We start from the raw sequence: 10,207 nt of genomic DNA, 5'->3' as shown, positions 1-10,207 counted from the left end.
AAGCCTTTCACTTCTGAGAAAAGGCCAGCATTGAGATCATTTACTTCGTCCAAATTAAAATTTGGAAAATCTGCATGCATTATATATTCCACCCGTGCTGGAGCAAATCGCTCTTTTAACTTGTGGGAGAAAATTGTGCAGGATGGTTTGTCCTGTAGGAAAAGTAAGGAAGCCTTGTGTCTAGTTGTATTGGCCTGTAGCAAGGGAGCATCTCATCTGTCCACTCCAAGTCACACACACACAGCAGCACTCACACACCCACACACACACACCACAACACACTAACCAACAGTAAATGAAGTCTTATGAATAATATGATACTTGTAGCTGTTTTTTTTCTTTATTAATATTTTTATAGCATTGATTAAAGTATGAAGCACCGCGACTATACACAAATCCCGAGCAATATTCATATTGCCATATGAGGCTGTCCTGGAGTGGAGCATTGTCATTGTTTATGTCAGTCCTCTGAGTTTCCATGGGTTGTTAACAGGATTGGTTCAGTTATGGTGGACAGTTATCTCTCATGGGGGTATCATTGTACTTTAAAAATAGCAGCTTTCTTTTGGAGAATGAACAACTCGATCTCATAGGATTATTCATGCCTTGCAGACTTTGACCAGTTTAGGATTTCACACTCAAGTACACCAAAGATACATCGCTTTTTTTGTTATCTTAAAATAAATTGATTTGATAAACCCTGGGTGTTAGGGATGGGGCAAGTGGATAATGCTATAATAAAGGGGGGGGGGGGGGGGGTGAAGAGGGCGCAAGATGTTACTTGTAGTCTGCTCTTACCCTGTAACTAAAGGAATGATGAGCTTTTGTTCATATAACGATTAAAAGAGTCAAGTGAGTGAGTAAAGAGAGAAAAAAAGAGTGGCATCTTTCTTATCTACATGAAATCCAATCATTAAATCCATGTTTTTCTTAGTTTATTGCACTGTATTGCTACCTTGCTCTGTAAAAGATGCTATTCCAGTAGGTGTCCTGCATTTCATTTAGCCATATAGCCTATATGTATATAAAGGATTCAATAATGATAAATGATTTTGACTTGAAGTGTGAAAAAGAGCATTTAATTATTTCAGTTTTAGTCAAATCAAAGTTTAATTCATGGTCACAACTGGCTGTAACATGTCACCTGTGACTCATAAAATGGAGCACTGTCTTGTGGTATTCGTTTTATGTTAACTCTCAGTCAAATTCATCTTTTGTAATGACACAAATGAGCATGTATATCTTAAAGACTGTAGTAAATCTGTTGCCCCTTGGTATTTTAACAAACATATCACATTAAATGTTTTGTCAAATTAGCTGTTTTTTGATTTTTTTTTTCTTTAAGAAATAAATCTCTCTAATATGAGTCAAATACTTTTTTATTGCTTTTAAGTGTCACTGCTTGTATTATTCTCTAATCCCACTCCCACCTCCTCAAGTTTTTACATCCTGCCACAAATAACTTTGCACCACTACACATGGCTGTTATAATAATCTTATTCTATATATTCAGGTGCATATTCCTATAAATGTATCAGCCTTGAAGTGAAGAGTCCAAAAATCCAGTCCTGGCTGCTTACGTCTACAAGTAATTCTTTATCTCCCTCTAGTGGGTATAATTGGGGATAACATATTTTCATCATACTTAAATACTAAAATGTGAATTTTTCACATGAATGTCATACTGAGGAGTTTCCAGTAGCAGGAATTGTAGTTAATCAAAACGCTGAACAAACTAATTTAGGGGAAAGATGAAAACCGACATTTGACCACAGCACAGGTGTAGCAAATGTTGCGTAATGACGTCTGATAACTAGTCCCTGACGTCTCTATAATGGCGGTGCCCTTGTTACAATGGGGACTGTTGTTGGCCACTTGTTCGCCACTTTGTCGTGAATAACTGCGGATTATTCATCCAGCTGTCTGTTTTGGGTGATTTACTCCGACGGCTACATGTTAAAGGTAAGAGTCGTGTTTCATTGCAAACAGAGGGGCTGTAATCGAGGTGAATTCTGACTAGTTTTGGCTCTTATCCTCAGCGGTGTTAACACCTCGAGTGGAGCAAGTGTGCTAGCCGAGGCTGCTAACGGAGAGTACCACCTGGATGGTTGTCAACTTTGACTGCCTTCATTTCAAAGTTGAATTCTTTTGAGCCTGTCAGTGTATTTAACTGACCTTACCCGCGTACATTTTGGATTATAAACAGTCGACTAACGTCAACGCATTAGTGGTTATTTGGCAACGTTAGCTTCACTACGCCAACTTTAAGTTATCATTATGCTAGCTCGGCTAACATGACTGATGCTAGGTTAGCGGTTTCGTTAACTTATGTTAATTCGGGGAAATAGTTCTTCGTTGTTTTTGATATGAGAATGAATGTATTCATTGTAATGTAAAATACGAAGTGTAGCTAATGTTTATCTGTATGCTTAGCGAAAGTCGTAACGTTACATTATGAATGAATGAGTTGACAAAACAGTATGCTCCCCTTAGAATCAGTAACCACATCTACTTTTATAATTATTGGACGTTTTATCCATTAGCGGGGAGTTAAGTAACTTAACTTAACAGACGTAAACCTGTACAGAAACTACACTGAAGCTAGTAATTCCTCCACGGTTCACATAGTTTGAACCATGAAGAAATAGTTTTGTACGGTCTTACAGTCTTGAGTAAAGATAATCATCTTTGTAGCTCAGGTTTTGCGGTTGTCACAGCTTGGCAAAATATTAATCTATCCAGAGTTAAGATGGGGAAAAGAAAGGGATTTTGATATCCCTGGTAGCTTCTATGTTAAGATTAATAAGGCAGAGTCAGTCTATCTGATAGTTTGTTAAATACACCAGCACTGCTAGAATCCAGGGCAGGCTGCTCCTCTCGTCTTCAGCAGTAAATCATGGTATTAACTGCACTCTCTGTCTATGCATTGTAACTTAGCAGTCCAGTGCAGCAGGTCCATCCAACGTGTCCTCTCCTCAGCCAATGAAGGAATCCAAGGAGAACTTGTCAATGACCGGCCAAGGAATTCTGGACCACATCAAGCCATGCTGGTACTGGGACAAGAAAGATTTAGCCCACACCCCCTCCCAGTCCGAAGGCCTGGACCCTGGCACAGAGGCCCGGTATCGGAGAGAAGGAGCCCGCTTCATATTTGACGTGGGGACCAGACTTGGCCTGTATCCTTGATTGATTGAGCAGTGTTAATACTGGGAGAACCATTAGAATATACATTAGTAAGACTTTACTTTTTCAGTGTGTCCCTACAAACAAAATGATTGTAAATGACAAAACATAACCGCATTCAAACTATGAAGAAAGTATACAGATAAAATACTGTATCCTGTAATGCTCTCTCTCGCTGATACATTTTCAGTTACATTGACATTTTGTTGTGAGCAGGAAGCAATTGTGAGTTACTGTATTTAATTATCATAGCAGCACAGTCAATGTGACACATCTGTTTCTTAGTTTATTTTACGTAGTTGCTGTGAATGATTTCTGTGATATCCTTGACTGTCATCAGACACTATGACACACTGGCAACTGGCATCATATATTTCCACCGTTTCTACATGTTTCACTCCTTCAAGCAGTTCCCCAGATATGTAAGTTCAGTCGATGCCTATCCTTAGGTTTTCCTGTCCCTGGAAGTTAAGTTAATGTGTGGGATTAATGGTGTGGTTTGTATCTCAACAGGTGACAGGTGCTTGCTGTCTTTTCCTGGCGGGGAAAGTGGAGGAAACCCCAAAGAAGTGTAAAGACATTATCAAAACGGCCCGCAGCTTACTGAATGATGTGCAGTTTGCCCAGTTTGGAGATGATCCGAAGGTAAGGTTCTGTTTTCCCTCTTTACACTGAACATTACAAGTTCAAAGACAACTTACAATGGTCAGTTTTGTGGTCACTCCGTGCAGAAAAGAAAGTAATAGTCTTAACCTCAAATCCTTCATAAACCAGCTTTAGAGAGCCCTGACATAATATCATGTAGCTCTAGAAAGAAAAAAACAAAAACATGAAGGAGAACATGCTGCAGCTTAATTGCCGCCATAATCTTATGTACCGTAGTAGGATTCTGCCTCTTGACTGACTGGTTACATGGGAAATGTTGTGTAGTGATTGCAAAAGTTTAATAAGTACACACTGAGGTAGGCAGATCTGTCTTGGCTTTGATCAAATTAAATCACACAATTCGGTTAGGAAAGGACTAGCTACACACACTGATTTTTTTTTTTTGACTTCACTCAATTATTTCTCACTCATGATGGCAGAAGTTAAAATTCCTCTATAGTCAGCAAATTTAGATTTGATTGTTTGATTAAGGTTGATTTTCATTTTACCACTTACACTCTCCGTATTGAAATGACCCGTTCTTGTTTTATTCATACTTACCGTTGTTATTTATTGTGTAATAGTATGCATTTGTCATATTTTCTCCGTAAGTAGCTGAATCATTTTTACATGAGGACATCATACGTTTCCTTTTTAATCCCTCCATTTGTAATGGCGAGCAGCTGATGGCTAGTAACATCCAGTGGGTTTCATGCACTATAGCTTATTTGATCCAAAATATTTCAGAGAACACTTTAGAAAAATCATCTTATTTAATGAATACAGGATGCAGTGATGCATCGTAAGCCCTGCTTGAAAGTGCAGTGGTCCCACCAACAGGGTTATTTGAGGTATCTGTATTTTATTCAACAGGAAGAGGTGATGGTGTTGGAGAGGATTTTACTCCAGACAATCAAATTTGACCTGCAGGTGGAGCACCCTTACATGTTCCTGCTTCGCTATGTCAAGCAACTCAAAGGTGAGACAGGATAAGTATGGCTTTAGATCCATGCAGTGTTATACTTTACAGTTCTAGGAATCTGGAAAGCTTATGGATCTTTTTCTTCTCGTTAAAGGTGACAAGAGTAAAGTGTGCAAGGTGCTGCAGATGGCCTGGACGTTTGTCAATGACAGGTGAGCAAATGGGTGCAAACTCTCCTCTTTTTACAGAGTACGTCTTATATAGTGCAATATGTTATGTAAAGGATGCAAGCCTACTCCACATGAAAATCCGAAACGCAAGTTTTTTTGGGCGACCTTATAAGCCATACTGCTGTCCCTGTATGAGCAAGAAAGAAAGACAGGACGGTGTGAGCCGGTGTGTATGCAGAGCCAAAAGTTCAGGTGTGTGTGTGTGTGGGGAAAAAAGAAGGAAAAGAGAGGAGGTTAAAGTAGTTTGTGAGTAAAGTGGAGAATTAAGTGGAAATATAAGAAATCGATGTAAATACACAAAACGGAAGCAAATGAAGAAAACAACTACATACAGTCCCACAGACAGCAGGGGAAACTAAGAAGTGATGGACACAGCTGGGACACACTTTGTTGCCATAGTTTATGACCTATGAAGTTTTAGATGTCTGCTATCAGTAAGTGGTGTTTGAGACTGATTTAATTTTAAATCAAAATGAATCATTATGGTGGGGAAACAAACGTGTTCCAGCCGTGTCTAGAGTGCATCACTTTTTAGTGTCCTCTGAAACAGTTTCCTTTGTTGTCTGTGCTACTTACAGCATGTCTGTATTTGCAGCATGTGTCTGTATTTGGTTGTTGTTTGGTTTTCTTCTTGCTTTGAGCTCTCAGGACCACCACGCAGAAACCACAAAATCATAAGAGAAAGCAAAAAAAACAACAATGAAGCAACTACTGAGATAGAATTAGAAAATTGACATTGACAATTTTCTAATTTTACCCCAGGATAGAGGGATCTAGATCTACATTTGTAAAGCTTTTTCCCTCATAGCTGACAAAACTGTAACCACATTTCCTTTGTCCCTGGCAGCCTGTGCACCATGCTGTCTCTGCAGTGGGAACCAGAGATCATTGCGGTAGCTGTCATGTACCTAGCAGGCCGCCTCTGTAAGTTCGACATCCAGGAGTGGACCGCCAAGCAGTCGTCACGCCGCTGGTGGGAGCAGTTTGTCCAGGACGTCCCAGTAGAGCTGCTGGAAGGTATTCCTCACGAAGCTATGACACCTCGTGCAATATTTGTTTCACCTCCTTTCAGACTCAACAGAAACATTGTCTTTGTCTTCCAGACATTTGCCACCAGATCCTGGACCTGTACTCCCAGGGCAACAAGCCCATCCCTCAGCAGATGCAGGAGAAGGAGCGGGAGCGGGCGCCTGCTCCTCCGCTCCCTGCTCCTCCAGTCCCACAGGGACAACCGCCAGCCGCCAACCCTCCTCCCCCACCACCAAAGAAGACCTCCCCTCAAGGAGGCAGCCCTGCACGCCAGCTCAAACGCTCACATGTGAGTGTGTGTGCTTGAATTGTTTTGTGGCTGGAAAAGTTTTCCCCATTTTAGATTTCTACATTTATTTATTTAATTTATTGTCTGTGTGTGTAATTTGATTCATACATCGACACTTAACATAACCTACCTCAAAGTGGGCACTGAGTATTTGCATTCATTTTGCGCTTTTTTTTTTTTTTTTTCAGACATCCCCAAAAGATGAACCAAAGGCTCCAGGTGAGATTCTGCTCATTTGGGTTTTAAAGCAGCTGAAATCTTGTAAAAACGTCTGTTGATCTACAGAAATACCTCCAAGAACGGTTTCCTAATTAACATGACATTAATTTCGATTAAGTCTCTGCAAGATTACAGGTATATACTGTAGATTCGAAGTGGCTGGGATTAGTGTTTTCCTGGCAGGCTTTGGGATTTTATGGCTATCCAAGCCTACAGCAAAGTTCCTTAATGTGTTCACTGATTTTTAAAATAGATTTTGCGACTTATTGGCTGATCTGTTTAACTTCCAGAACAAGTTGGATCAAAAATTCCCCGACTGGAGAGCCCCATGCCCCCTCTCCCGCTGCCTCCCCCAGGTAAGAGTGACTGTTTGTCATCTACAGTATTCCTCCAGTCAAATTTGTTGGAAGTTAGAATGATCTATGGTTACATCGGAGCATAGGTGCATGCTGGCGTCCTCTCAACACCCCGCTGTCTGTTTGCGTGTGCCACCAAATAGGCCCATAATGAACAGCCAGGACCCCCCTGCCTGGAAGTCGAGCTTAAAGCAACCCAAAGTCTTTAGTCCTCTCAGTCTGCTTACATAACCAGCAACTCGTCTGGACATTGTTTCCCAACACACGCACACTCCTAACCTCTCCCAGACCAATCTGATTAGTGCTTGAGCCTGATAATGAGACCTCCTATGTGGCTGAAGCCTGGCAGTCTTGGTCTAGCTGTGCGCTCACTGTCTGGGAATGGAGAGGTTATTTGAGATCACGGGTGAATGAGGGGCTTCGTGTTTTCCTTCCTGCAAAGAACAGCACATTTTTAACAAGTTGTTTTTCTCTTTGTTGTTCCCTCGCTAGACCGCAAAGCTCCAGCTCCAGCTCCAGCGCCTCCCACAGAAGCAGAACCGGGGAGTGAAGCGGCTCCTCCTCCCCCGCACGCTCCACCTCCACATCAGCCTCCTCCCCTACCCCATCGGCCCCCTCCGCCCCCGCCCTCCAACTACATCATGTCCACCACCAGCTCCTACATGTCCGGAGAAGGCTACCAGAGCCTGCAGTCAATGATGAAGACTGAAGGTCCCTCTTACGCCCCCATGCCACCCAGCTACGCACCCCAAATCCCACCATATCACCCCCATGTTTATCCACCTCCTGCAGCACCGCCTCCAGGCCCTCCTCCTCCTTCCACCTACCCACCACCCAGCTTGCCGCCAACGTATCCGCCACCGGGATACAACAGCTACCCTCCGCCACCGCCTCCACGCATGCCACCGGGCCACGGACCCCCTCCAGGCATAGGTCTACCGCCTGCTGGGTACCCTCCTCCACCCCCCGTGCCCCCTGGACAGTCTCAGGTGCCCCTGCCCCCTCCACCTGGCATGCCCCTGAACCGTGGTGGGTGGATGAGATGAGAGTGTGACAAGTGTCTGTGAACTGGATCTGTGCATGGCCACAGTTGGGGATGGAAAACTCTGTGCAGAGGGAGAGCAACCAGGAACAAACGGGGAGAGCTTGTTCCCCTCCAGTATGACTTTGTTTGATGAGGTTCTTAATGAAGGCTTAACTACAGATAGACTCGAAGGGCAGAGTGAGGTGTGGACAGTATTGTTATGAGAACCTGAACTGGCAGTGAAAGACCGCAGTGCGAATCCTGAAATATTTTTGAAATAAGTGGCTTAAACATGTACAGGATAGCGCTTAATGTGCCAAGTTCTGGGATCTTGTAACAACTACCGTCTTCTCATTGTTATTGTTCTGGATGTGTACCAGGAAATATTAGCGCCTTTAGCGCCCTTAATTTAAATTTTAGTTTTGTCACACATGCTCATTCATTAATTGTGGGCAGATGAAATGTACCATTTTTACTTGGTTGAGTCATTTATTTGCTTCTATATTCGATCACCCCGATTATGCTTAGGTTCTCCTGAATTCTCAGACATACTAAGGTATCAGCAATCAGTTTTTCTTTAGTCCGCATTCCCACTGTTGCGGAGTAAAACAAAGCGTGACTCAACTGGAGATGGTTGAACATACAGTAGTCATATAAAAAGGACCATGATACTGTAATGCATCTTCATGAATCTACAGTTTTATATGACTCTTGTCATGTTACTTTTTATTCTGTGAAAGCATTGAGGTCATAATTTTTTTTACTTCCATTAGACCCTTAGTTTTTATTTCTTGACATTTGTCTGTGAATCTGCACTGCAGACAGTATTAGAGTTATCACATCAGTCATGTCTAACACTGGACAGTCTAAGGTTATATTTGTACATATCTGGTCTTTTCATTTAGGCTTTTCTTTTGGAGAGTTTCTATCCATATGTGCCTTAGTCAGGCTTCTCTTCTGTATTCTGCATGCAGCTTTGGTTTTTTGTGAGTCGCACTTAGTACAATAAACACCTGCTTTTCCTACTTTGAACTGAGTATTGTGTTTTCAATGTGTATAAGGTGAGAAGGTCTTGATGATTAAGGTGTTACTGGATCCATTATACACAGTACACATGTACGTCAGATATCACATGAGCTCCGGTACCATTTTATCTGCACCACTCACGTTCTTATGAATGGGTTATAAACTGGATGTTATTTTAAACTTAATTCTATAAAAGTTGACTTGTCACATATCTAGCATACAAGTCGTACCCATTACTTTAGCTATTTCAACTGTTTATCCTCCACAGTTAACATCACAGCTTGCTTGCTGACTATTTGTCATGCACTGATGTTTTTTTTTATTAAATTAATTTCTCCTTTTAGTTTGGGTTATGAGCTTTCTACAAAGTACCCTGGTTTAAAATCACACATGTATAGAATTTCATAGACAGGTCTGTAGTTTTGCTTCCAGTACTGTACCAACAGAGGGCAGTCTAACTCATCCACTGAAGAAAACATGTTTGCTCCACCAAATAAAGACAGCACTTCGCATCATCATTAACCAACTTTGTTTATTTTCTCCCAGATTTTTCTAAAAGTGGCCTATTTCACCTGCCAAATATTCATCTCATCAGTGAAATTCAGAAAAGAAGTTACAGCCATGCTAGTTACTACAGGAATTGACATTTACTCTGTAGACTCTAGGATTCTGTACTGTGTTTTTAGCATATATTGTAGGCAGAAAAAAAGAAATCCTGTTTAAAAAAAAAAAAAGACAGTTGGGTTCCAAATCAAAACACCATGCAGAAAAAAATGTGGCACATTTCAAATCAAATGCCATATATAAAGTATTCAAAATTGTATCATGGCTTCAAATCAGTTCCTAGAAAAAAGGACACTTTTAAAAAACCATACTTTGATTTAGTTTTGACGCATTATTTGAGAGAACAGAGGTGCATGGCGAGCAGCCTCAGAAATGTTCTAATTTGGAACAAATAACACTAGAGATGGGAGAGCCTGAGCTGTCAGTCACTAAACTTATCTATAAATTTAAAATATGACTGTTCAGCTGCTGATAGCTCTCCTATCTCTATCGCACACCTGGCAATAAATACTTGGACAAACAGTGTTTGTTCGTTCTGACATCAAGAAATATTTTTAAATGTTAGTGTTTTCAGGAGACATCTAAGGGAAGACTTATCTCTCATATTCTAAGAAAAAAGATTCAACTTTAAGAAACATGCGCTGCATAAACACACCTGCTGAATCCATGGCTACAGAAAAGGACTGAGCTTAAGAGAAGTAACTTTTTTTTTTTTTTTTT

The 10,207-nt window shown here is 41.2% G+C and overlaps 1 protein-coding gene across 2 annotated transcripts; it reads left to right on the top strand.

The window, feature by feature from the left end:
* The first annotated feature begins 1,803 nt into the window (after positions 1-1,803).
* Positions 1,804-8,929, top strand: ccnk (cyclin K). 2 transcript variants are annotated; one of them, XM_035679005.1, is made up of 11 exons: positions 1,804-1,962; positions 2,938-3,176; positions 3,524-3,605; positions 3,697-3,828; positions 4,702-4,807; positions 4,905-4,962; positions 5,828-5,997; positions 6,084-6,298; positions 6,487-6,517; positions 6,808-6,873; positions 7,366-8,929. In XM_035679005.1, the coding sequence occupies exons 1-11, from the start codon at positions 1,954-1,956 to the stop codon at positions 7,917-7,919; spliced, it is 1,662 nt and encodes a 553-aa protein (XP_035534898.1). In that variant the 5' UTR covers positions 1,804-1,953; the 3' UTR covers positions 7,920-8,929. The 2 variants fall into 2 exon arrangements, with proteins under 2 accessions (XP_035534898.1, XP_035534899.1); XM_035679006.1 differs by having other exon boundaries at positions 1,807-1,962; positions 2,941-3,176.
* The last annotated feature ends 1,278 nt before the right edge of the window (positions 8,930-10,207 follow it).

Source organism: Morone saxatilis, unplaced genomic scaffold, assembly GCF_004916995.1.
Source record: "Morone saxatilis isolate NCDOM2014 unplaced genomic scaffold, NCSU_SB_2.0 Contig7, whole genome shotgun sequence".
Classification (NCBI taxonomy): Eukaryota; Metazoa; Chordata; class Actinopteri; family Moronidae; genus Morone; species Morone saxatilis.
This window is presented reverse-complemented; position numbering and strand designations above follow the sequence as displayed.